At 49.6% G+C, this 26,281-nt stretch overlaps 2 protein-coding genes across 3 annotated transcripts in view; one reads left to right on the top strand and one right to left on the bottom strand.

The window, feature by feature from the left end:
- Positions 1 to 1,767, bottom strand: part of EXOC3L1 (exocyst complex component 3 like 1) — a 30,292-nt gene extending 28,525 nt beyond the window's left edge. The window contains exon 1 of the mRNA XM_084812434.1: positions 1,593 to 1,767. Coding sequence (XP_084668560.1) covers positions 1,593 to 1,635 — 43 coding nt within the window. The 5' untranslated portion in view covers positions 1,636 to 1,767. The remainder of the gene's footprint in view (positions 1 to 1,592) is intronic.
- Positions 1,768 to 4,896: 3,129 nt separating this feature from the next.
- E2F4 (E2F transcription factor 4) lies at positions 4,897 to 24,952 on the top strand. 2 transcript variants are annotated; one of them, XM_084813226.1, is made up of 10 exons: positions 4,897 to 5,169; positions 9,162 to 9,271; positions 10,262 to 10,434; positions 11,517 to 11,555; positions 11,873 to 11,934; positions 12,629 to 12,920; positions 14,872 to 15,060; positions 18,002 to 18,049; positions 19,472 to 19,516; positions 21,789 to 24,952. In XM_084813226.1, exons 1-10 carry the CDS (start codon positions 5,041 to 5,043, stop codon positions 21,902 to 21,904), a joined length of 1,203 nt encoding a protein of 400 aa, XP_084669352.1. In that variant the 5' UTR covers positions 4,897 to 5,040; the 3' UTR covers positions 21,905 to 24,952. The 2 variants fall into 2 exon arrangements, with proteins under 2 accessions (XP_084669352.1, XP_084669353.1); XM_084813227.1 differs by having other exon boundaries at positions 4,900 to 5,169; positions 10,262 to 10,423; positions 11,512 to 11,555.
- Positions 24,953 to 26,281: the final 1,329 nt, after the last annotated feature.

Consider the following 26,281-nt stretch of genomic DNA (forward strand, 5'->3'; position numbering starts at 1 on the left):
AAGCAATTTTGACCTGGTGCCCAGAAGACCCAAATGTCAGTGGCAGTCATACCTCTGTGGGGAAGTTATGCCACAATTCAAGCACCATGACAGAATAGGCTTTCCCCCTTAATAGTGTGTTTCCCCCAGCAAGAGTAACTTGAAGAAGAGCTTCCCTTGTATATGGAGAGGCGCTCCTTCAGGTATTTGAAAAGAAAAAAATGAAAAATTAACTTGAAAATATACATTTCCCTTTCAAACCACAATCCACCTGTGGTCAGATTTTTCAGATTTCATGCTAGTTTTCTACGTGTGACGCAGGGCAGTTAGGGAATTTGCTAAACAGTGGCTGTTCTGTTTCATATACAGCAGGCCTAAGGTGAATTTGGATGACTGGAAGACACACATCAGTTATTTAAATGTTTATTGTCTGGAGCCTAACCGTGGCAGGAGTCAGTGGACGTTTGTAACCTCCTACCCTGTAGATAAGCCCAACATTATTACCCTGCTGCAGCCAGAGAAGTGAAGGTGTGGTAAAACCAGGTTTAACCTTGTGATAAGATGCTGCAGACAGCCAACGCCTCCCTATGCCGCCTTGGGAGGGCTTCTGCCCTGGAAGGGGCCTAAAAATATATTTAAATAAATAAATGTGACTACGTGCACCACACAGTAAAAATGTTAAGCAACTACTGTATGGCCCTCAGTGATGACAGACCTGTTCCTACCTTGGCCTGTTCCATCAAATTGCTCAGCAAAATTTCCCAGTCGGTCTGTTATGCGTTTCTCAAAGAAGAGGCTGGGAATAAATGCCCAGAGATGTTAGGTTTAAAAGATTATCGTCATTTTTTTCACAGGGGCCTTTCATTAAAGCCACTGAGACCTGTTGACTCTTGGTCCCCGACTGCTGTATTGTAAACACTAGAACAGGGGTAAGGTGTCCTCCAGATGTTTTAGACTGAACTACCATAATCCTTGACCGTTGCCCATGCTGGCTAGGGCATATGGCAGTTGTAATAAAAAACTTCTGAAGGGCACAAGGTTGCCTACCCCTGCCCTAGAAAAATCAATAAAATGGAACTCTCTGTTCTGGCAGGCCGAAATCAGGCCCTACCCAATAGACCCTCCAGAATTTGAGGGTCCTGAGCAGTTGTTTCTCACAGTCAGTGGCTAGTGTCTGCCCTGCTGTGCCACAGAACCGCACGCATGCACCCCCAGATTTACAATCTGGCCCTGTCTTTTTTTAGCTGCTGGTTTTCCCTAAGACTGCTTTGCCCTCTTTAGGCCTTGCAGGACAAGTTTCTTTCCAGAAATGACAGTTGTTATGGCTCCCTCTGTGACCCCCCCCTTCCTCCATAACCCCCAAATCCAGAAAATAATCTGAAGTCTCAGCACAGGTGTAGCGGACAAGGCGTTTTAGAAGTGCTTTTCTTACCAAGAAGGTGTCAGAAGGGCAGGGACTTCTCACTCCCCAAGGGGCAGAGAGGGAAGAGGGAGATCCACACAGATGGGAGACATGCTTCACGCAATGCCCACCTAGGAAGGGCCACGTCTGCCTTACACCCCACTAAACAGGATGGCCACTGGGATCCGGACACTACTTTCCCTATTATTACCTTTGCGGCTGGTGGAATTGTCCTCCTCTTCAGACATGCCCATAGCTTCAGCTGCAGTGTACAGGTTCAGAGCTTAGGGCTGGGCTGAGCTGAGCTGAGGAAGCAGAGCCAGCAATAGCAGTTTCCGTCAGTGATACTACTCACAGCTCCTCAGGGGTTTGTGCTGTAACACTGCAGATATACTCAGGATGTAGGAATGGGAGGGCGGGGAAAGCAGCAAATGTACTGGACAGTTTCATTCTTTGCGAATGCAGAGGACGCAGGCGCACAACACACTCTCTCTGTGCACCTGGTGGCCCCTGTTCACACCATCCACATACACGCAGATTGTGGTTGCTAGTATCCATGCATGTCTCCCTCTGCTTTCCACTGCTCATGATGTGCAGCCCTGAACACGGATGCTGTGTGGCCCTGAACATGGATGCTGTGCACGTACCACAGGAGAATTATAGTGGCTGTCTGAAAATCTGTTTATTTGCAAATGTTTAGGCGAACCAAACCAGAAGCTTCATTTCCAGGACGTAACACAGCCAGAACAAATATAAATACCCGCCCCCCCCGCTTTAAGACAAACCATATGTGTTCATATGGCTCTGTAGCCAAATAAGATGAAATGCTGCTTTCTTCAATGAAAGGGCAACCTAATCAGCATGCATTGCTCAGTTTAATCAATGTCTCCCAGCCTGAAGAGCTAAAGCTCCAACGGGAAAGGAAAAGCTACTGACTGGTCAGGCAGTTTAAGGCTAGCTATTACTACTGTGTGTTTGCCATGGGCTACATTGGCCATGCTCAAATGGGTTGCGGTTCTTAGGTTGTAGAAATCCAATTCCCACCCTGAACTGCAATGCAAGATATTTCTACAGTGGGTTACCACACCCACCGTTCGGCTGGGAGCTGCATATCAGAGAGTTATTTCATTGTAACTGCTATCTCGGAAGATAACAAGTCCCCACTCCCTACCAACCAGTTGCAACCATAGATTCTCAAATCATCAGGAAATAATTTATGTCTGAGAATGAGTGATAATTGGAACACATGACAAGGCTAAGAGAGAACAAAAAGTGTAAAGAGGTTGGAATATGTGAACAGGTAAGAGATCTTGGGATGGGGATGTAATCTGTGCCAACTGCACTGAGATAAGTGCATTCTTGGGTTTGTAAGCTGTTGTTGCATTTTAGAAACCTCTTTGTCATCATCGTTAAATAATATTATGTGTATAAAGTGCTTTATCATTTTTATTTTGCTTCTCCTCACAACTATCTTGTGAAACAAATGATTGCTCTTATCTGTCCTTTGCCAATGGGAAGCAGAACCTGGGAGGGAGGGAGGGATTTGCCCACGGCCATCTTTTCACTCCGTCGGCGAACAGGGATCTGAAGCCAGTTCCGGAGGCTGAAGGTCAACTTTCTGTCCATTAAAGGACATAGATTCCCATGCGTAAGGTGTTGCATATATTTTGCTCCTGAAAGTTAGGATTCAAAACTCTACTCGGCAACATACTAACTGGGTCTCCTTTGTCAAGTGATTTCTTTCAGCCCCCTCAAAAAAGATTACCAACTTTTAAAATACTAAATTTCTGTCCTGCGCCTCTAACACCATTTTGCTGTGCACATATTAGCTGGGAAAACGTATTATCTCCATCACTTGGTGACTAGAATCAGAATAGAAGGGTTGGAAGGGGTCTGCAAGACCATCCAATCCACCCCCCTGCTGAATGCAGGAAGCCTACAGCACCCAGTATTCCCAGGAGGTGTCCCATCCAAGTACTAACCAGGCTTGATCCTGCTTAGCTTCCGAGATCAGTTGCATCTTTCTTTGGCCATTTGGCAGCCTACATCCCCCATCTATAAATGTGGATCACAACAACAAGCCAACCGGATGGAGCTGTTGTGAGTATAAGCAGCCCAATCCTAATCATGTTTTAGCTTGAGAGTCTCATGAACTCAAGATGGTCTGTAAGGAGAGATGCATTCTCAAGCCCATAATGCTTTATGAAGCTAAAGGAACTGTGTTGCGGAATCAACAATACCCAAACAGGAGAGAATCCTGGGAAGGAGAAACTGGACCCCTTTTTGTGAAACGACTGGGAAGGATCCTGAACATCCTAAACAGAACAGTGCATAGATAAACTATGGAATTCGCTTCCACAGGACGTAGTGATGGCCACCAAGTCGGATAGTTTTTAAAGTGGGTTAGGCAAATTCATGTAGGAGAAGGCCATCTATCGGTGGCTACTAGTCCGGATGGCTCTATGCAACCTCCAGTATCAGAGGCAGTATGCCTGTGTACACCAATTGCAGGGGAACATGGGCAGGAAGCCGAAGCTCAAATATTTTGGCCACCTAACGCGAAGAGAAAACTCTCTGGAAAAGACCCTGATGCTGGGAAAGACTGAAGGCAAAAGGAGAAGGGGACGGCAGAGGATGAGATGGCTAGATAGCATCACTGATGCAATGAATATGGACTTGAGCACGCTCCGGGAGAGAGTGCAGGACAGGAAGGCCTGGCGTGCTATGGTCCATGGGGTCACGAAGAGTCGGACACGACTGAACGACTGAGGAGTAACAACAACAATGTATGGCTGTGAGAGCTGGACTATAAGGAAGGCTGAACGTCGAAGAATTGATGCTTTCGAACTGTGGTGCTGGAGAAGACTCTTAGGAGTCCCCTGGACTGCTAGGAGGTCAAATCAGTCAATCCTAAAGGAAATCAACCCTGAGTGCTCATTGGAAGGACAGATAATGAAGCTGAAGCTCAAATATTTTGGCCACCTAATGCGAAAACTCTCTGGAAAAGACCTTGATGCTGGGAAAGACTGAAGGCAAAAGGAGAAGGGGACGGCAGAGGATGAGATGGCTAGATAGCATCACCAATGCAATGAATATGGACTTGAGCACACTCCGGGAGAGAGCGCAGGACAGGAAGGCCTGGCGTGCTGTGGTCCATGGGGTCACGAAGAGTCGGACACGACTGAACGACTGAACAACAACAACAAATGGGCAGGAGGGTGCTGTTGCATTCATGTCCTGCTTGTGGGTTTCCCGCGGGCAGCTGGTTGGCCACTGCGTGAACAGAATGCTGGACTAGATGGCCCCTTGGACCGCTCCAGCAGGGCTCTTTTTAGGTTCCTAGAGCCGGCTTGCTTTTGGCTTCCCTAGGGCTCCACGGCAGCCTTTGCATCCCACTGGCCAGCAGGGGTCGCTGTGGGCCGTGAGAGCCCCTTCAGGGGAAAGCCGGCGGGAGGGGAGGGGAGGGGAGGGGGCGGCGTTCAACGCGCGGAGGGGCGGGAGGGAGCGTGGCGACGCCCCGCCCCCTCGCCCAAGATGGAGCCGCCTCCCCTCCCGCTCCCGTCATGCCCTGCGGCGGCCGGAAGCGGCGGAGGGGCCAGCGCGCGGGGGCCGCACCGGAGCCCCTCAATCGGCGCCGGCGGCGGCTGTGAGCCGGGCGGATGGCGGAGGCCGGGCCGCAGCCCCCGGGGGGCGCCCCGAGCCGGCACGAGAAGAGCCTGGGGCTGCTCACCACCAAGTTCGTGTCGCTGCTGCAGGAGGCCAAGGACGGCGTGCTCGACCTCAAGCTGGTGAGGCGGGGGGAGGAGGGCGCGGGGCGGCCCTGCTTTCTCCTCAGGGCGGCGGCCCCGCGAGGCGCGGCGAGCCCTCGCCTCCCAGCCCGGCGAGGGGGGCGGGAGCGGGCCCTGCGGGCGGCGGCCCTGAGCATCCCCTCCGCCCGGCCGCCTCTCGAGCTGGCTGTGGTGCGTGCCCCTTGGCGCCCGCTCTGCTCGTGGCGGGGCGGCGGGGAGCCCCAGGCAGCTAAGTGCGGCTTCTCCCCAGCCTTTCGGACGGGCTGGACCACAACGCCCGCCATGCACAGCTGTGGGTGGTGGGAGCTGTAGTCCAGCGCATCCGGAGGGCGCCGGGCTGTGGGGAGGCTGGTTGAAGGAGTCACGCTGGGGACCGGCCTGGCGTCTTCGGCCGGCGCAGATGAGAAGCTTTTCTCAAATCGGCGAACGCCGGGGGCAGCCCCAGCCCATGGGCCCTGCTTTCCTCCTGGGGGTCGTCTCCTGCCTCCCTCCAGCCGGCGGGAGCCGCTTCTTTCTCTCTTCTCTCTCACCCTGCATCAGTGAAGCCTTCTGCAGGAAGCGTGCCCTGGTCCACCAAACAGGGAGACACCGTGAATGTGCATGGCGGGTATGCGTGAAAGGATCCTTGGGTGCGTGTGTGCGTGCGATGTAGATCAAGGCATCTGCCCGTGTCGGACTCAGTTGCAGGTGCAATCGACTTATAGCTGAAATACAGAACTTGAGAAGTTCCAGGAGTTTCTACTTTACCACAACAGCCGTTTCTATGTGAAAAGGACTGCAGGTGTTTTTAGTCTTTCCTGGAGTGCTTAACCCTAACTGAAGTCTTCACTCAGTTCTGCTGCAATGCAGGGAGCTCTTTTTTTTTTTTTTTTAAGCCTTCTCTGCAGTTTTAAAAACTGTTTGTAGCAGCGCAACAGGCCATGCCCAGGACCAAACGTGGGAAATCTAGAGCTGAAAAGTGAGCAGGAAGACGCTTCTGATGCCATGAACCACAGGCTGGTTTTTAGCTAAGTGTTGGTGAAGTGTTGCTGAATCCGCACATGGCATCTTCTCTGAGCTAGGCTGGTTGTCAACAGGGCCATCTGAGGGCCTTTGTTCCAGAAAGGAGTAACAGTGGGAAGGCTGGATTGAAAATTCCTGCTGGACTTCTGCCTGTGGTGATGGTAGATGGCTTGACAGCACAGTTTTATGTATGTTTGGTCAGAAGTAGGCCCTCCTGGGCTGAGTGGGGCTTACTCTCAGGTAAGTTTGGATAGGATTGCGGTCTGAGTTTCATGAAGACAACCGTTACACTTTGTTCACTCCAGAGGGGTAGACATGTTACTCTTTTTGCAGTAATAACACTAGTCCTTTGGCACTTAAAGGTGCACTCCTGCACACATGTACCTGGGAGTAAGCCCCATTGAGCTCAGTGGGGCTTAGTTCTGAGTAGGCATGCATAGGGTTGTGCTCTGAACTAATTTATTGTGGCATGAGCTTTTGTGGGTCAAAGCCTGCTTCATCAGATTGATGCATGAAATTGTCAGATATAAGTGTATATAGGTGACTATTTCATGCACGTATAACAGTAGGTCGGTGATATTCTCTCTCTCACTCACTCTTATATTTATACACACATATACATAAACATATACCTGAGTAAGAAGAAACCCATATTTCTTTACGAAGTCAAGCGATGCAGGAGATTTTGATAAGTGTTGTAGTGCTGCTAGGCAGTACTACAAGTGAAAACAGAATCCAATCAAATGAATACAAGGTCCAAGAAGTGTGGTTCTGGCCCGCTCTTGACTAACAACTACTGGTGAAGAATTGACATAGCAAAATCAATAGTTTCCACAAACCCTGAAAGAGCAACAGTTCCTTTCTGTAGCGAGCTATCTGCTTCCAGGGTTTGTTGAGTCGAAGTTCCGCAGTGGCAGACTTGATAATGAATTCAGAGTTGGCAAGTTCACACCAGAGTCATCCTTTCCAGCTTCTTTGTTGGAGCATAGCACCTTTAAGGTCTACCACAGAATGTCCTGGAAGGTTGAGTCCGGCTGATAATTCAGGTGGTTCAGCAGGATGGATACCTTCAAGTAGCTTGCAAGAAGGGCGAAATAATTATATCCACTGCTGGCTATCTCCAGCATTTGGTAGTCACAGATGTGCTATCACTGAAAATGGAGATGTTGCACAGGGGGCTGCTGTGGGTGGTAAACACTGATGGAATCTCCTGCATCTGTTTGACCGTAGCTCCATGTGGGAGCTCATGCTTTGCGTGCAGAAGGTCCCAAGTTCAATCCCTGATACCTCCACTTAAAAGGATTACATTTCAGGTGATGGGAGCCACTGCCTGAGACCCTGGAGAGCCATTGTCAGTTGGAGTGGACAGTACTGAGCTGGACAGATGAATAGTCTGGACCTGTTCTAAGGCAGTCTCCTTTACTGCGGGGGGCGGGAGGGGAGGTAGTTCTTCAGATGTTTTGGACTTAGGTCCCAGAAGCTCCTGCTAGCATGGCTTGATGGTCAGGAATGTGGGGAGTTGGTCCAAAACTTCTGGAGATCTACCTTCTGCCCTCCCCTCCTTTATTGTATTTTTGCTGGATGTCCTCACAACATCCTGTAGTTATGAGCTCCGTTGGATTATTTATGTACTGAGTAGAGTTATTACTAGTACTCTTTATTCCTCTTGAACCTGCTTCCTGTCAGTTTCAGTTTATGACTTCAAGCTCTTGCATTCTGAGAGAAGATGAATGATTTTTTCCTATTAACTTAGCTGTTGTGAACAACTGATGTATGGACCCTTTGATGTAATGGATGGGAAGCCACCGTATATGTTACAGATCCTGGTTTCACATTAGTATGTTTATATCCCCTCCTTCCTCCAAGGAGCTTGGAGCAGTGCATATAGTTCTTTCCCAGGTGCACTTTGTCTTCACAACAACCCTGTGAGGCATGTTAGGCTAAGTGTGTGTGTGACTGGTCCGAGGCCAGTTAGTGAGGTTCCTGGCTGAGTGGATTTGAATCTGGGTCTCCCCATTCCTAATCAACCACTGAACCACTCTGTCTTTCTCTGTGTGGTGTGTGGATTGTGTGTTCCCAAAAGTAGAGAAAGCAATGCCACACGCCAGTTGAGATTCACACGCTTCATCTGCTGTGAGATCAGGCAGTCCCGAAGGCCGTCTGGAACTAAGGGTGGGAGAACTAGCGATGCTTGAGCTCATGGAGAGTTTCTCCTTTTCACCTCAATGCTCATCTCGCCTTGTTCTTGCTCCCAAGCATGTTCCCCACCCACCCACCCCCGAACAGGAAAAGTGCACATTTTCGAACACAAAAAATGTGCACTTCTACAAGCATGACCCCAAATGCACACTGGGGTGGGGGGAGAATGCACGTTTTTGGAAGTGGGCCCTGGTGCAGGTCCGCACTTTCAAACATGAACACAACCTTGGGAACCTGCGAACGTTTACTGGGAATCATGCTCCTGCTAACGTTAGCTTTGGGGTTGCGATCGGAACAAGATTGCATGATATGCAGACAGGAACAGAATTCTCGTACGTCTCTATCTCAGACTCCCAGGTCAACAATCATGTTGCTGCTTGGTACGTTACACTTCTGTGCCATGTGTTTAAACCCTCCTACTCCCACCTCCCCGGAATGGAATTTAAGGAGGCAAGCAGGCTTAATTGCTTGTTTCTCTCCCAACCCCAAGACAGTAAAAACAGAGAGCAGCCACGTTCCTGTGTGTCAGTGGTGGGGAAGGTGCGGTCCTCCGGATGTTGTTGGACCGCAACTCCCATCAGTCCTTGAGGAATGATGGCAGTTGCTCTCCACTAACATGTGGAGGGCCACATGTTTCCCATTCCTGCTGTATGTGACTAGCAAAGAGGTTGGAGGCAGCTTTTTGCTTTGTAATGGTCCTGATATTATATTTGTGGGTGGGGCAGGTCATACTGGTGCATTTGAAGTGATGCAAAACCTCCCCCCCCCTTTTTTTTTTGTTACCTATGCAGGCAGCGGATACGCTGGCGGTGCGGCAGAAGCGGCGCATTTATGACATTACGAATGTCCTTGAGGGCATTGGGCTGATCGAGAAGAAGTCCAAGAACAGTATTCAGTGGAAGTGAGTGGCTGGTACTTGTAGCACAAGAAAGAGATCCTGAAACCGGGCTCCAGTCTTAGTAACGCATTGGCTGCACTTGCATCATCACATCTGCTGTTGCCATTTGTATGTGTGTGGCACTTTGCCATTGAGTGGCTGGCAATGTGCTCAATGTGAACGTGGTGCTGGAGATTCCGGTACCACTCAGGGGCTTTTAGTGTGTGGATCGCTCAGGGTTCAATCTCAGCTCCTGTACCTTTTAACATCTACATGAAGCTGTTGGGGGGAATCCTCCAGAGGCCTGGGCTAAGCGAGCCCCAACCTTTTTGGGTCAGTGGGCCCATTTCGAATGTTGAGAGTGTGTTGTGGGCTCTCTCACAAAGTGGCTGCTGGGGGGTGGCTATAAAAAGCTTGCTCAGTTATAAAACACCTACCATGGTGGGTGTGGCTGGCCACAAAACACTCATTTCTCAGAAGGCAAACTGGTGAGGCTAAAGGTGAATTGTCCCAAGAACCTAAGTACAAGGCCGAGGAGGGGTCTGACCTCCACCACATGAAGCCACTCCTTGGAACCCAAAATAAAGATGGTGCTGGAGGGCACTGCTTCACTTTGCAGCAGGCCAGACTCAGTTTTTAAAATATTTTTAAAATCTTAAGATATCAGGGGGGTTAGGGAGCCTGGCGGATGCCAAGATAGGTGTCTGCGGGTGCCACGTTGGAGACACCAGGACTAACGTGTCACCTTCACTAGTTCTGTTCAGATGGGGCTGCTGTAATGTGCTCAGTGTTGGAGAGAGGCATGATGTATTCCTCTCTGGAGGGTCTTGGGCCTGAAAAAGGGAGCAACAGTTTGCTCTTAGCATGACTGGGTAGTACTTTGTCTTACAGGCGCTATCTGTGGTTAAGATGGCGATGTGTCTCTCTGACATATTCACGTTCTCTGCTTGGTAAACGATGAAAGAGCTGCCCCATTGCTTTGTTTCCCATTTCTCCTCCTCTTCTTCCCTTCAGAGGCGTAGGCCCTGGCTGCAACACCCGTGAAATTGCCCACAAGCTGATCGAGCTGAAGGCCGAGATTGAGGAGCTGGAGCAGCGGGAGCGAGAGCTGGAGCAGCAGAAGATGTGGGTGCAGCAGAGCATCAAAAACGTGACGGACGACGTACAGAACAGCCGATATCCTTTGAGTGCGCTGTGGTTCTCTTTCTCTTCCCCCACCCGTTTTGCTTAGAGTCTTACATGCTCCCCTAGGCACTCTCTTGCTGCTTAGCACTGCTCTGTTGCTGCCTTCCGCAGCCTGGCGTCCTCCAGGTATGTTGGCTGTCGGTACTACAATTCCCATCATCCCCAGCCAGCGTGGCCGCATCATTCCTAATGAATCCCCCCCCCATCATCTTTTTGATGCCCTTTTCCTTGAATCTGCCATATCCCTTCCTTAAAGTCTTTGGGTTTTGCTAAACTGACGATGTCAACTCCGTAAGCAAATCTTTCATCCTTGAAGGTTCTCCTCTGTCACTGTTTTTACACAGATGCACCATGGAGGGGCAGGGAGAACAACACACATCCTAAGCAGCAGATTCTGTAGTGAAGACAGATGTCAGGGTGGACACTGAGCCGATAGAACCCCAGAGCAGTTCTGATTCTGAGGAGGAACAGCAATCCATGGGAGAGGAGCGCGCTCATCTCTCACAGGCACAGCAGCTGGCAGAGATTCCTCCTGCCAGCATTCCTGGGATAGATAGTGACCCTGGCAGCAAGAGAGTGCTGGAGGGGGGCTTCCTGGACGCTCGACACCGACGCTGGGAGCGACGACAGCTGGAGGGCGCGGAATGGAGGCGTAGCACTCGTTTGGTGCGCAAGCAATGATCGTGTCCCGAGGACCCAAGGGAAAGAGGGAGGAACTCTCCCTAGCCCATAAGTTCAGGGTCTTCCCATAATTCTCCTTCAAATGGGGACCAACTGCCTAACCTGAAGCGTAGGCTACTCTGCTGTTCCTTGCTTAGTCGCTGGTGAATAGCATCTGAAAGAGTCATTAAGTTGTAAAAGGATTAAAGCCTTGAAAAGAATCCTTTTGTCTGTGTCTTGAGTTAGCTATTGGAGTAGACTGAAAGAGGCCGCCAGGGTGCTCCTGACAACCGATAATGAGCCATTGATATTACTTCCTTGCAACTCCCCTAGCATCTTGAAGCGTTCCTTCTTATTTCTTTATTTGGATGATCTTACTGCTTCTGGACGCAGCTGGCTTTTGCCTTAACTTCCAAAACATTAGCCTATGTGACTGACGAGGACCTCTGCAAATGCTTTCCAGGTGAGGATGGAGTGGCATATCCTAGTGAGGGTCCCCACCTGTTTGACGGAACACTCTCTTCCACTGTCCCCCTAATCTGGCAGCTTCTTATGCAAGGATTCAGGTTCTGTAGAAGAACTTGTCTTTTATTTCCAAGAGTGCAGCATGGAGGGGGTTGTATGGGAGATCCCAATAATTAGAGGATGAAGGTGTACTAATCAGTTAGGGATGCAAAGGGGGAATGGGTGTGGAGAGCTTGGTTTACCTTGGTCCCCTGCTCTGCTCTGCTCTGAACCTAGCTAAGCTAAGTGGATGCTGTGTTTGCTCTCTTGTTTCAGGTGACACGCTGCTAGCCATTCGAGCCCCATCGGGTACTCAGTTAGAAGTTCCTGTCCCTGAAGTAGGTGGTGCATGTTGGTAGCCAAAGAGGCAATGTTGGGGGATTTTCACTGCAGCTTTAGATCAGGGGTAGGCAGCCTGCTGCCCTCTGGATGTTGTTGGACTACATCTCCCATCATGACTGACCATTGGCCATGCTGTCTGGCCTTTGATGGGAGTTGCGGTCAAACATCTGGACGGCAACAGGTTCCCCACCCCTGCTTTCGGCTGAGGTGGGGGAGGCATGGGCTGAAAATCTTACTTTAAAATACAGCTGGTGGGGATGATGAGAGTTGTAGTTCAATACATCTGGAGGGCACTGGGTTGGAGAAGGCTGCTTTGGAGGGCAGAGAGGTGCCATTGCTCAGTGTTAGAGCTCATGCTTTGCTTGCAGAAGGTTCTAGGTGCAATTCCATCCCCCCCCCCCCCCAACGAACCTCCATTTAAAATGACCCTACACAGCAGGGCTGGAGAAAATGGCTGCCTGAAACCTTGGGGTGCTGCTTCACTCAAGATAGACAGTCCAGTATCATCGGTTAATTTCATCTGGAAAGTGTGACTGAATTGGAACTAGCCTGGGTCTCGACAAGTTGTGAAGGAGCTCTCTCTGGGGCGGGGAGGATGGGAAATCCCCTTTTAAAAGAGGGAGACCCTAGACACAGGGAACTGCATTCTGGCATGGATGCATTACTGAGTGCCACTGTCTCTCTCCCTAGGGTTTAAACGGCCAGAAGAAATACCAGATCCACCTGAAAAGTACAAGCGGCCCAATTGATGTCCTGCTAGTCAACAAAGATGCCTGGAGCTCTCCTCCGGTGGTCCTTCCCGTCCCTCCCCCTGAAGACCTCATTCAGTGTCAGCCGGTCACACCCTCTAAGCCACAGAGACCACCCGTTGCCCATTCCCAAGAGGCCTCTGTTCCTAGCAGTACCCAGCCTTCTGCACCCGCCCCCAACAGCACGCAGGACCACATCTCTGTTGTTGCACAGAAAACCACCAGCACCGCAGGTGAGCAGGAGAGGAGCTCATCCCTAACCTCTCCTCATGCAAGCTCACTAGGGAGAGCTGGTCAGCCTTGCTGCCTGTCCCTTCTATGCGAGAGGTTTGGATGGTAGTGGCCCTGGAATTTTGGAAGCTCTTCCCAGGAGAGGAGAGGAAGACTCCAGCATTGCCATCCTTTTCCAAGAGGCTGTAAAAACCTTCCCACTTAATCAAGCCTTTAAGAGAGGATTTATATTTTCTGCAGTTGCTCTTTCATATATGTGGTGGTGGTGAGGATTGTTTCTTTTAGTGTAAACTACTTTGAGCTTGTTGGAAAGTGGTATAAGCACATGTTTAAGAAAACGGGTCAGCTGGAGAACTGTGGTGTACTTAGGGCTCAACCTGGAGTAACATATTTACAGCAGCCTGTACCAGTTTTCACGATCTGTCCACCCCCACATTCTGCACCGGTTGGTGCCCTTCAGATATGGCTGGGATTGCTCAGCTTGAGGGAGGCTGCTTTAGGTCCCCCCAAACTAGTCAATCTGTTCCGGCATTCCAAATGGCTGTTCTTATTTTATTTTATGCAAAGCTATATTTTCACAAGTGCGCCAGAAAGTGGCAGGATTTTGCATGCATGTGGCAGCGCCTGCCTAAGACAAATATTTACTTTTCATAGTATATTCTGTGTGTGCATTTTTCTTCTTGAGGATTGAACTGTGGTCTTCCCCTCCTTGAGACACATTCCAGAGCAAGAAGTTGATGCACTGGATTATTTGCTTTATCTGAAACTCTGACATCACACCTACTGTGATTAAGTGTTTACAGTTTTTAGGGGAAAGCTGGACCTTCCCAGATACTGAACTTAATGAAAAGTCCAACTAGATTTTTAAATTGTTTGTCTGTGTACGATATTATACATGACAGCTTAGTTCTCCCCAATTAAGGGCACAATCCTATGCATGTTTAGACAGAAAAATGGCCTCCAGCTCCCAGCATGCCCCAGCCAGGGTCTTTTTTCTGTCTAAACATGCATAGGATTGCATCTTAAATCTGCACCTGGGCTGTAACATATCAGGCTAGAGATGGGAGATTGCACAATGGGATGCTGTTCCGTAACGGGCAGGCTGAGAAGAAGGTTTCTAGCCTAGCTTTCTCCCAGACCTGCTAGTTTTCTGTGTGGAGGGAATTTAATCTTCTTGAACCGAAGATCATTCCATTATACAAGCCTCCCTTCCTGCCCCCAAGCTGTCAGCTGGCATGATTGCGTGAATGGTTTTTATATTTTATATAATGTATTTTAATGGTTGAAAATTTTTGTGAACTTCCCAGAGAGCTTCAGCTATGGGGCGGTATAGAAATATGATGAATGAAATGATACAGCCAAGCCCCAGGTTTACCACCTCAGTGAGAAGCAGGCCATATTGTTGTGTAGAATAAGACAAACTGATCTTTCGGCATGAAGGCAACAGATTCCTCTGGAAGATGGAGATGTCCTCTACATGCCTTGTGGGCGGAGTACTAGAAGATCAGGGCACCCACATTTGCTTACTCAGACTTGCTGAATGCATCCCAGTCGCAAGATCTCGCTGCCCTATCATAAAAGGAAAGCAAGTCTCCTTGGGAGTTGTGAGGATCATAGAAATCATGCTCCTAAGCAGCGGCTCAGTGGTTCCCTGTGGCGAGTAAGAGCTACTTTTGGTGACCAGGAAGTGGTTTTGGACAGGATCTGGATCTCTTCTTGTGCCATAAAAAACTGATGGGGTGGGGGGCTCGTAACGTCTGTGGTTGTATTTCCCGGGCTGAAAGAACGCAGATTAGCATTCACGCAGCCCTGTATGGATGGCCATGCCAGTCACTGCCTTGAGAGGTTTGCTGGATGAGTGCTGTCTACTGTTCTGTGGCTGATGTAGTGTGGAATCTGTGAGATGCTTCAAAATGGTACCTCTCTGTGTGTCTGTCCCTCCCCACTTTGCAGACAGTGGCAACTCAACAGCAGAATCGAAAAGCAGGGGGGCACTGGACCCACTCACCTCGACGGCACCTACTAGCCCTCCTGCCGGGCTGGACACACAGCCTCTCCAGTCCTCTGCCTTGCTGGACAGCAGCTCTGTCCTGCCCAGCCCCTCTACCTCCTTTGAGTCAATCAAGCCTGACCCCACAGAAAGTGAGTATTCTTTTGTCCTCGGCTTTTGTATTCATGATTCTAGCGTACTGCAACTGGGGTGTCAAGCTCCTCTTTCAGAAATGTCTGCGTGGCCTGCTGTTGGGTTATGTGAGGGTTGCTTCCCCCTCAAATAAGCCATGCTGCCCAGGTTCAGCCAACATGACAAGCTGGGCCCAGGCGGGTAACTAGGCTAATGGCACCCTGCCGATTTAAAGAAGCTGCCATGGCTCACCAAACCACTTGGTGGCCTGTTTGACTGTGCAAATCAGCCCAATATTTTTTGCTCATGAATTGATAAGCAGAAACTTTAAGTTCACTTTGACCCCGAATAATACAGGTTGAAGTCTTTCCATCTCTCCCTTAATGCTTTTCATTTTTAGTAATGAGGTATAATTCAGCATTTTCTTTCAGGTTATTATCCAAATTGCTTTTTCAATTACCTTTTGATAACAGTTTCCTAACTTTTATTGTGAACGTAGCTTCTCTATTGGTACCAGTTCTCTTTTGTGCAACATGCTTAATTGCCTGGGGCTTGCAACTCCAAGACAAGACAGATATTGCTTTTTTGTGTGGGGAAATATTCACTTTCTTTGGTAGCCATTTTGAGCACATTAAGGACTGCCACCAACTTTTGTGGGAGATCTGTGACACCCCTTCAAGCTCGTTCTCTCACACATGCACCCTCCCATACCCCATCTACTGGTGTTCTCTCTCTCTCTCTCTCTCTCTCTCTCCCTCCCTCCCTCCCTCCCTCCCCCCCCCCACACACACACGCACACCCCTTTCCATTGTTTTGTGCTGCCCTCTTCCCACGTTCCGTCCACCTCCACTGTTGCATGCTTTTTGCTCCCCCTACCACTTACCAAACGTTGGCGAGGGGCCCTTTTAACACCTCGCCCGCCAGCATTTTTAGCAGGCAGCTGGGCTGCAAAGCAAAACACTGTGGCTAGCCGACCACCCTTTTCAGTTTTTAAGAATACCACCTGGTCCACGTGGGGCCCAGACATATTCTGGGGAAATTAAGATGGGCTGGAGGCTGGCACTTTGTTTTGCAGTCCAACCACCTGCTACAAATGCTGGAAAAAAATCTCTTGAACTTTTAGAAATAAAAAAACCAATAGGGGCAGGAGGCCTTGGAGGTTCCGAGGGAGGTGTTTGAGGGCACTGTGGCATCACACTGGGGACTCCAGTGTTAAACAGTTGTAGTTCCGAGTAGCATGCAGAAGGTTTTTCAAAGTCTCTCTGTCAACTGCTGTTCCCCCCTTCCTGAGAGGCCAGTGTAGCTGCTGCCCAAGATTTGGATGAGTTGGTGTGTGGCAGCTCCTCGTTCCCACAGTGCGTGGGGGAAGACAAAATAGTGGTCTGCTTTGTCCGGGATTCTGAAACAGGAGAAGGGAGATCTCTCACGTGTGTTCTGAGAGGGTAACATGGATTCATTCTCTCCCTTTCTGTAAAACCACAGCCTTCCCTAACCTCATGCCTTCCAGATATTTTGGACTACAGCTCCCAGCATTCCTGGCCCTTGACCATGCTGGCTGAGGCTGATGAGAGTTGAAGTCCAAAACCATCTGGAGGGCACCAGGTTGGGGAAGGCTGCAGTGAAGTGATCACCAGCTCTTGTGTACTAAGGTTATTTACTTTGTTCACCCATGACCTGCAGCTGAATCTGGGACGGCACCTTACTATTTTGAACTCACAGAAGTACACAAGAAAGAACCTTATCACAAGGGACTCCAGTTTTCTGCGAACGAGAAACTTCGCCACGATCGGAATACATTATAGGAACTAATGCAGTTTTTTAAATGTTTGATCGAATGAATGGGCCCCATTTATTTTATGAGCCACAAACGCTGTTCAGTATCTGCCCAAGTGGTGAAAAGCTCTCCCTAGGTTATCTGTGCTGGCTGGGGATGATGGGAGTTGTGGTCTGCTACATCTGGAAGGCACAAGTTTGGGGATGGCTGCTCTAGGGCAATGCCTGCATGATGCAGTAGTGCAGAGGAAAAGGAAACTGGATTTCCAGAATACTGGAAATATTCTGGACAGTGATGTTGAGAGGGTCTTTATACCTGTTTTCATATCACTTCCATGTTCATGGCTTCCCGAAAGGAGTCCTAGGCACTGTAGTGGTGGGGGCAGAGGAATGAGATTCTCTGGCGATCCTTCACCACCCAGGATTCTCTGCAGTGCGGGGATGACTGTTAAACCACAGCCTGGTTTAGACATAATGCTAAACTATAATTATCACTGTGTATACAAGCCTGGGCTTGTGTGCTTCCCTTCATTCCAGCGCAGCTGTGAGGCGAAGATTGGAAGCATCTGGTTTAAACTAACTGTGGTTTGTTAGGTTTGACAAGGACATATTGTTATTGGTTTAAACCAGGAGTGGGGAGCCTGTGGTCCATCAACATCTGGAGGGCCACAACTCCCATCATCCCCAACCCATTGGTCATGCTGGCTGGGCTGATGGGAGTTGGAGTTCGACGACATTAGACGGCTGCAGGTTCCCCACCCCTGGTCTAAAACTGTGGAACAAGCCTGACTTCGTATCCTGGATAATTCCAATACAAACCATAGTTTAAAGTAACCACAGTTCTTGGGGTAGATACAACAACAAACTGCAGTTTAAACCAGGAAGCTGATGTTTCTGATCTCTTCCTGGTGTTTGCTTGAGGCTCAAGCAGTCTCTTTCCTGTAGCACTAAACTGGGCCCAAGTTATGTCCATAGGGCAGATATGCACTTAGTCTAACAAGCATTTATAGCTGAATTGGCTAGCAGGTGTGGTCTTTTGCCAGATATTATGCCACACTTCCGTGGAACTTGGGGAACTGATGATGAAGACAGGCTACCCAAGCAGGGGCGAACAAACCATATAGGTTGCACCATTTCAGGAGTTCTTGGAGCAGCATGAAAACCAGAATTGTCTCTTCTATTTTTCAGTACTGGAACTTCCCAAAGAGCTTTCAGAGATGTTTGATCCAAGCAGAGGTGCGTTGCTGAAGTCCCTTTAGCAGAACCCTATTTTCTTTTATTTTCTTGGGTCTTGTGTCTGCTTGATATTCGTGTGACTCTGGGAGCTGCTATTGGAGCAGAAGCCATTACTGTGTGGCGGGTTGGAGATAGCAGGTCTCATGGCAGAGTGGCCCTCTTTTGGGTACCTGTGGAATAACAGCAGATGCAAGAACATTCATGCTGTGGTGGTTACGCTACCTGTGTTGAAACTAGGGTGTCTGTGGCTATCAGTTTATCCTGCATAATAGTATTTGCTGTGTTGCTGGATGGCATCTCTTTAGAAGCAGTTGCCCTAGTTCTCATAATCTCCTTTGAGCCTTGATCCTCTGGAATGTCATTGTGACACACACACAGCCCCAAACATGATGTGGGCAAACACTCTGGTGAGAGAAAAGGGCTGTATTGACTAGCATGTGTCTGTTTCACTCAGCGAACTTAGCAGAGGCTGTTTCTTATCTTTACATTCAGAAATGGTGTGCCCCAGCTATAGATTGAAGTGGTACAGAGCATTTGCCCTGAAATGAGGTGGTAGAATGAACTAAACCACTTCAGACTACATACACCTGGGGCATACCACTTCTGAATGCTTTCCCATGTTGAAAACCCCCCAGCTCGCATGTAGAAAAGCAGCACTTTAGGAAGAGATGTTCCAGCCTAGATATATGCCTGCTGTCAGGGCCAGTGTCAAGGGTAGGCATGGTTGGGCACCTGCTGAGGGCCCACAACCCTGCAGGGGCCCACTTACAAGAGCCCCCAAGAGTTGCTCCTTCTCTTCACCATTGAAACCTGCTTGTTCACTTGCCCCTCTCTCTGGCCCAGACAGTGGTGGGGGTGAGAGGTAGGAGAAATCGATGCCACACCTACCTGCTCACTGGCTCTCTGCCTGTCAAGCAAGCAAGTGGTACCAATGATGAGGGAGAGGATGAGGAGCAATAGCTGCTGGTGACAATCATGGTGAGAAGGCAGATTCACTGAGGGAGGGGGCCCATAGACGGTGTCTTGTCCAGAAGCCCTCTGAAACCTGGGGCCAGCACTGCCCGCTGTGCTGGCTTTCTACTTGCAGGGACTTTTTTTTAAGTTGGGGAGCTTTAAAAAAAGAAGTGATTTCCACCATACAATGCAGCTAGAGTGGTTCAGTCTGTTCCACTTCATTCTGTTACCCGTGTAGACCAGGTCAGTGTTAGGGCAGGAAGGAGCTGCTAAAACTGGATTGGTGCTGGCCGTCAGCCGTGCCTTTCTGATGCTGCTCATTTAGGACGGTCATCCTGCAAAGCTTGCCCTATTGCTTGCATGTGGTTGAGGCCTCTGGCTGTGCCACATAACGCAACCGGTGTGCTCTCGTAGGTAACGCAACCGGTGTGCTCTCGCAGGTAATGCAAGTACTCCTTCTTCCCACAGAATGCATGAATTCTGAGCTGCTCGAAGAACTAATGTCCTCTGAAGGTAAGGCTCCGTGTTTGCTACTTTCCATTGTTTGGTGGGTACAGGTAGGTTAAGGGACAAGGCTAGAAAACAAGGGTGCAGCACGTTGCAGTGCTCCACTTGAACTGTAAGAAACTGAATGGGCGAACACACACTGCTCTCCAATTTGGGGGTCAGGGCCTGACCTAAGGTGGGTTGCACTAGTAGCACCACAGCTTCATTCTCCCTATGTTTAAAAAGAACAAAGAAGGATGTGTAGAGGGTATATCTGTGCTACACATTTTTATACTGGTTCTGTTTGACTGTCATGGTTCCTGCCCTCCCCCTGCAATTTTTGGGGTGAGGATGTTATTAATAGTTCTGATAGTTAAACAGAACCAGTGTAAAAATGTGTAGCACAGATATTCCTCTATTCATGCTTCTTTGTTCTTAATATTAATTACATTGATGTCCCACCTTTTTTCCTCTTGCAAGGAACCCAGGCTGGCTCACATGGCCCTCCTCCTCTCCATTTTATCCCCACAACAACCCTGTGAGGTAGGTTAGGCTGAGTGTCAGTGACTGGCCCAAAGTCACCCACCCAGTGAGCTTCGTGGTTTGAGTGGTGGCTAGAACCCAGATCTCCCGAGTCCCCAGACTCACACTCTTAGGGTACAGTCCTATGCATGTTTAGACAGAAATAAGGTCCTACAACTGCCAGCATTCTCTGGCTAGCCAAGCTGGCTGGGAGTTGTAGGAGTTTTTTTCTGTCTAAACATGCATAGGATTGCACCCTAAACCACTACACCAAACTGGCTCTTAAGAATTTTCTGTGGGAGATCTCTACCCCACCCCCCAATTCCCTAAGGAATGAGTTAAATTAGTGTATCTGCAGTGAAGGTTGGCCCTGAGAGAGACACACATGAAGAAAGAGGAGCTTACATGCAGGGTTCTGTAATCTTGCTGGTCACCCCTTCACCACGGCATGGGAGGAGCTGGGCTCTTGGAGGATTGTGTAAAACCCGTTCTGTCTTTGTTTCACAGGTTGTCAGGCACCGTTGGTTTTGTCCGCACAGCGATGGATTTGGATTGTTTTTTCGTGTCTGAATTTGCGCATCTGCAAATTTGCACATGCAAAAATGCACAAATTCCCACCCTTGCACATTCTCATGCTTTAGCTTATGCAGGAAATACGCATTATTGCCTTGGGTTTTTTTGCATATTTTTCTACAACAAAATGTGCACAAAATTCCCGAAGGTTAGAAAAACGGTCCTTGGAAAGCGGGCCGGATTCCTCAAAATCTGGACTCTCTTGGTTCCGTTGCGGATTTCTCTCAACATCCCTAGTCCCAGGTCCTGGAGCTAAAGAGGACCCCCCCCCCCAAGTTTCTGCTCAAGCAGAGAACCATAACAATCCTCCAGCTCCAAGCCATGAGAAATGAATTTTCCCAGCAGCAATACGTTGTTCTCTGTTGTAATGCAAAGTCTTTTTGGATGGCCTGGTCTTGAATGGGGCTCATGAAGATCTACAAGCTTTCCAAAACGCCTGCTTCTGGTACAGCTGAAACTGCTAGAACTGGTTTGTTGATATGGATACACACAGCTACACACAGCTGCCTGCACTTCAGCATCGCTATGCCTCTGGGCATGTGCAGAGCCAACCAGTGTGCAAACCAGTGCCCTTCCGCCTCTCTCTTCAGTTCCAAACTCGGGGGAGGTATGTGGCCTTAATCGGCTCTGAAATTGAAGTGCCCATTGGGCGCAGTAGTACAAACAGGCCTCTGCCCTCACCCTCCAGCTCTGAACTGTTGCGGGACGGGGGCTCATTTTCTCCCCCCGCCCCTGCTCCATGCTTAGAGCTGGGGAGAGGGGGAGATACTTCCCTGGGCACCTGCTGTGTTTCAGAGATATAGGAGGTGGTCAGGGACAAGACCCTGCCCCTGTTGGGAGGGAGATGTTCCTGGCAATAGCCAAGTTTAAGTTGGCAAGCCAAAATGTGCTGACCTCTGCTTATCTATTGCAACATTAAAACTGGGTTCTATGCAGCATGTATAATGGTAGGGTTCAATGGTGAATCCTCAGGGCCAAACTAAAAGTTGCGTGGGAGATCTGTGATTGGATCTCATAACGTATTTTACTTTTGATGCAAGTGTTTGGGGGGGGTGATTTGAATCGGGCCTTTGCGGCATGTGCTAATCCTTCTCCCCCCTTGCACCAACTTCCTCCCCACCCCCACACACATACACAAGCTGGTTTTAGTTGCAGAGTGGCTACCATAAAGCAGCCCTAACCATCCCTTTTCCATGTGTGGCAGTGTTCGCTCCTTTGCTTCGCCTCTCCCCACCTCCTGGAGACCACGACTACATCTACAACCTGGATGAGAGCGAAGGGGTGTGTGACCTTTTTGATGTGCCTATCCTCAACCTCTGACTCCGAGTGTCTGGATGGACATTGGGATACTGATTTTTAAAACCAACCAACCTGTCTTTAGGGGAAAAGCGCCCTCTGTTTTTGGATTCCTTCTCTGCTAGTGCTTGAGTGGCACACCAAGCTGCTGTGATCTAGACTTCAAACCAACTGGGATGGTCTTCCAGAGTGGCAGCCCTCCTTCTCCAGCATCTTTCATCCCACGTTGCATGAGTGGAATTCCCCTGGTTTACCACGCTCCACAGTAGCTGCCCTTTCACTGGATCCTGGGCCTCTTTCCCAAGGGCCCTGCTATCGAATCTTCCTGAACAGCAAAAGAGCTTCCTTGGGTCCACAAGCCCTCTTGGGCTTCCCTGCACTGCTGGAGGCACTTTGCATCTTTTTGAAAGGACAGCTGAACTGCAGCCAAGTGTGCTTGGGGGGGCAGAGGAAGAAGCAAGTATCAGCCCATTTTTTTAGCCTGTCTGTGAAATTCTGATGGTCTGTGTGTGTGCACTCATGTGCTCGCTCTCTGTGTCTCTCCAGCAACTTACACACTTTTGGCATGAGGGATGGGGAGAAGTTGAAGCGATGGGGCATTTCAGCAACTCCATGGATTGCTTTTATGCTCGCAAAGGTGCTTAGAACCCACGTGTCACACTCCGGTCCCCTCCATGTATCTCCCAGCACAATGATCACACAGGCGCGCGAACCAAACGATTTCCAACTCCTCTAGCTGTCTAGGTTGAAAGCCAAAACAAGCAAGGTGCCAGTTTTGCACAGTCACTTTCCTCCCAAGAGTCAAGATTGAGAAACGGATTGCCCCAAAATGGCAGGGGGGGGTATCATGTTGGCAAGGGGAAGCCGGGCTTGGGACTACCCCCAACATGCTGCTTGGCCCCAGCTCTTCACCGGGAGCCTCAGATGGAGGGGCAAGCTGAGGCTGAGTGGCAGATTTAACTACCTGGATGCTGGAGGTGGTGCTCTTTGGTGATCCAGGACTCCCCTTTTGCCAAATTGCCGGTTGCATTGAGCTGCCAGTCCTGTTCATGCAGCCTGACTTGTCTCCAGAGTCCCATGCATGACCCTTCCTTTCGGAGAGCAAGAATGGTTTGCCTTCTCCTGGCCCTTTCCTTCCTGGTCCTTGATAATCTGGGGTGGGGGAGACCCCCCTACCTACCATGCCGCCTTTGCCCCTCTCTCAACAGCCACATCCTTTCTGCCCTCCAGTCCGTGCTTGTCTTTTATCGCTCTCTGGCCGTTATCTTTGCACATTTCATGGCCCTGGAAGGTGAGCTGCTGGCGTGGGGAGGGGGCATGTGTGTGTGCGCGTTAAACCTGAAGGCGGAGCGGTCTTGCATCCCGACCCTAAATTTGCTGTTTGGGTGAAAGCCTGGTTTCCTGGTTGGTAACAGGTGTGCTTAGGGCTGCAGATGGGTCCCCATGAACTGGCACATTTGAGCCACCCACATAACCAGGGGATGCCTGTCAGGTGGTGGTGCCTGGCCAGGGCAAACTAGTCCGAACTGGCTGTTCTGTCTTGTTTCCTGAGCCTGGCCAAGGATCGCTGAAAGCATTCGCTAGTTCAGGGGTAGGCAGCCTACTGCCATACAGATGGTTTGGACTACAGCGCCCATCATCCTCACTGCCCACTGGGGCTTATGGGGGTTGTAGTCCAAAACATCCAGAGGGCGCCAAGCTGCCTACTCTGGCTTAAGTTCCTTTGGGTGGAACACAGGATCTGCAATTCCTTCCCATCCCCTCCAGCACTGGAGCTCATGCTTCGCCTCCACATGCTTTAATGTTTAGAGAAGCATCTGAGGTCTTCCTTGGGCAACCTCTGTGCTTCTCTGGCTCCTGCTGTACACAGGCACCTCTAGGAAGCCAGAGGGCTTTCCCATTTGCTCCTTCGCCTAGGACCCCCTGGCGTGTGTGTGTGCGTGTGTGTGTGTGTGGCGGGGGGTTGGGAGCGGTCTTGTTTAGCATCTGCCCCTTCCTCATCTTTTCTGTCAACCTCTCGCCCTCCGTTCGATGACGTCTCACAGAAGACACGTAGAGGAAATGTACAATGGGGGAAAAATTGATTCGTATATAAAGATTATTTTTATACTTTTTTGCAGCAAGAGACTTGCCTGTAATATTTGTACAGTTTTTTTTTCTGAGTGAATAAACAGAACCTTTCCAGAACTTGTCTCCTGTCAGCCTGTTGGAACAAGCCATTTCTTGCGCTCCACCACAAGGATGGAAGGTGGCCATCTTGCAATGCGAGTGAAGGGATTTGACCATAAGACATCCTGAAGTGGGGAGTGTCTGTCTGCAAAAGAAGCCGCAGTTGCCCCTTTTGGTTTCATTTTCAATTCACGGTCTCATCTGGTCCCAGACTAGGCTAGACAATGCTTGAAGATGTCAGCCTGAATAAATTCTTAAAGTGTCACACATGGAAATTCTCCTCGGGATTTCCACATCTCTCTTTTAAGAGTTTGAGCGAAGGGGCTCCTAAAGCTATTCCACTTTGTTTTTGAAATGGTTTCTTTTTTGCCTGATAGCATAATCCAGCGGTTGTAGCGCTGGAACAAAAGGGAAACAACCCGTACTTTTGTGTGTGTGGCCCCCTAAGTCTAGGATTACCCCGGTAAGAGCCATTGTGCTCTTCCTGGTGGGGCATGGGGAGGGACAGGCTCCCCAATTTATGCCTTTCTGTAAGGCCTGTCAGTCATACATAGCCCAAACAGGTGGGACTCGGGGAGGCAGCTCCTAGTGATTTTGCTTCCAGCTGTAGGACTGTGTTTCTTGTTCTCCCCTGTATTTGCTCCACCTTTTCCGGTTTCTGACTTAACATTGATTCATAATCGTAAGGCCAGATTTGGGGGCAGCTGACCCAGGCAACCTGGCATGGCAGGCTGTGATGGCGTAAATCACATCCGTTGCAGGCTGTCCACTCAACAACTGAAGGAAGTAGTCAAAAAGTTCATCTTAATTTATAAAGCTGGCAACACTGACAAGTGTTGCTGGGGGGTGGGGTGGGGGTGTCTTCACTTGGTGACGATAAGACTACAACGTAGGCACCAGCTGAGCCCATCAGGGGAGGACATACCACAAATGGGGTGCCACTGCTGAAAAAGCCCTCTCCTTAGTAGCCACTTGCCTCGTCTCATTTGGCAGGAGCACCCAGGGAACGGCCTTTGCAGATGATCTTTGGGGCTGGGCAAATATATATATTGAAGGAGATGATCCTTCAGGTAACCTGGCCCTAAGACATTTAGGGCTTTTAAAGCTAATACCAGCACTTTGGATGGCATTAAAAGGGGGTTAGATAATTTTCTGGAGGAGGAGGCTATCAATGGCTACTAGTCCTGATGGCTATGTGCTACCTCCAGTACCAGAGGCAGTGAGCCTATGTACACCAGTTGCTGGGGAATATGGGTGGCAGGGTGCTGTTGCTCTCATGTCCTGCTTCTCGGTTCCGGGTCGACAGCTGGTTGGTCACTGTGTGAACAGAATGCTGAACTAGATGGACCCCTGGTCTGATCCAGCAGCGCTCTTATGTCCTTATGCTCACTTTGAATTTGGCCCAGAAATGAACTAGCAGCCAGTGCGGATCATAAAGGTGGGAAGTACTAGGTTGGGAAAGGCTGCAACAGCAGTACTTTCTGAAGCCAGAGTCAGGGTCTGCATCCCTCATAGGGTTGGAAGCAGATGATAAGATAATCTAGAACACGTGTCTCAGAATTCTTTAGTTCTAAGTGTCTTTTGCACCAGTCTCTCATTGGTGGATCTTGGACTTCTAGGAAAAAGAAAACAGATCGCGCAAACTTGAATTCTTGAATTGAATGCAGCCAATACTGAGCTAGATGGAGTAGTGGGCCTTGAACATGGTGGGTCTTCACTGCCTAATAAACCTTTTTATTTAAAATTTATAGACCACTTTATAGAACAGAAGGCTGGTCACAAGGTGGTTTTCCACACTTTGTTACAAAAATAAATCCATACAAGTAAACCTAATTCTATAAAAGCAACAGCGCGACATCTCCACGCGTCTAACCAAAAGGTGTTTTCATCTGTCTCGGAAAGGAGTTTGGCCTTTCATCAGAAGAACCCTGGCAACCAACACAGAAAAGGCCCTGTTCTTGCTCAGGGTTTGACCTCATCGGGCATTTGCCAAGGCCCACCCCACTGCAGGGGGTTCATTGGGGACCCCCTCTCCCAGCTCCTGCTGCTCCCCGCCTTCGTCGCCTGTTCAAGGCCCCCCTCCAAGCGAGTAAGAAGGAACAGCAGCGCCCTCCTGGCGTTACCTTGTGTTCACCCCCTGGGTGGGCTCAAGCGGCCCCTGCCTATTTGCCCTCAAGCAGCTGTGATGGTGGCCGGGAGGAGGAAGAGAAAGTGGAGGAGGGGAGCGCGTGG

Source organism: Heloderma suspectum, chromosome 8 (assembly GCF_057233095.1).
Source record: "Heloderma suspectum isolate Gila_16-S chromosome 8, 16-S_ref, whole genome shotgun sequence".
Lineage (NCBI taxonomy): Eukaryota > Metazoa > Chordata > Lepidosauria > Squamata > Helodermatidae > Heloderma > Heloderma suspectum.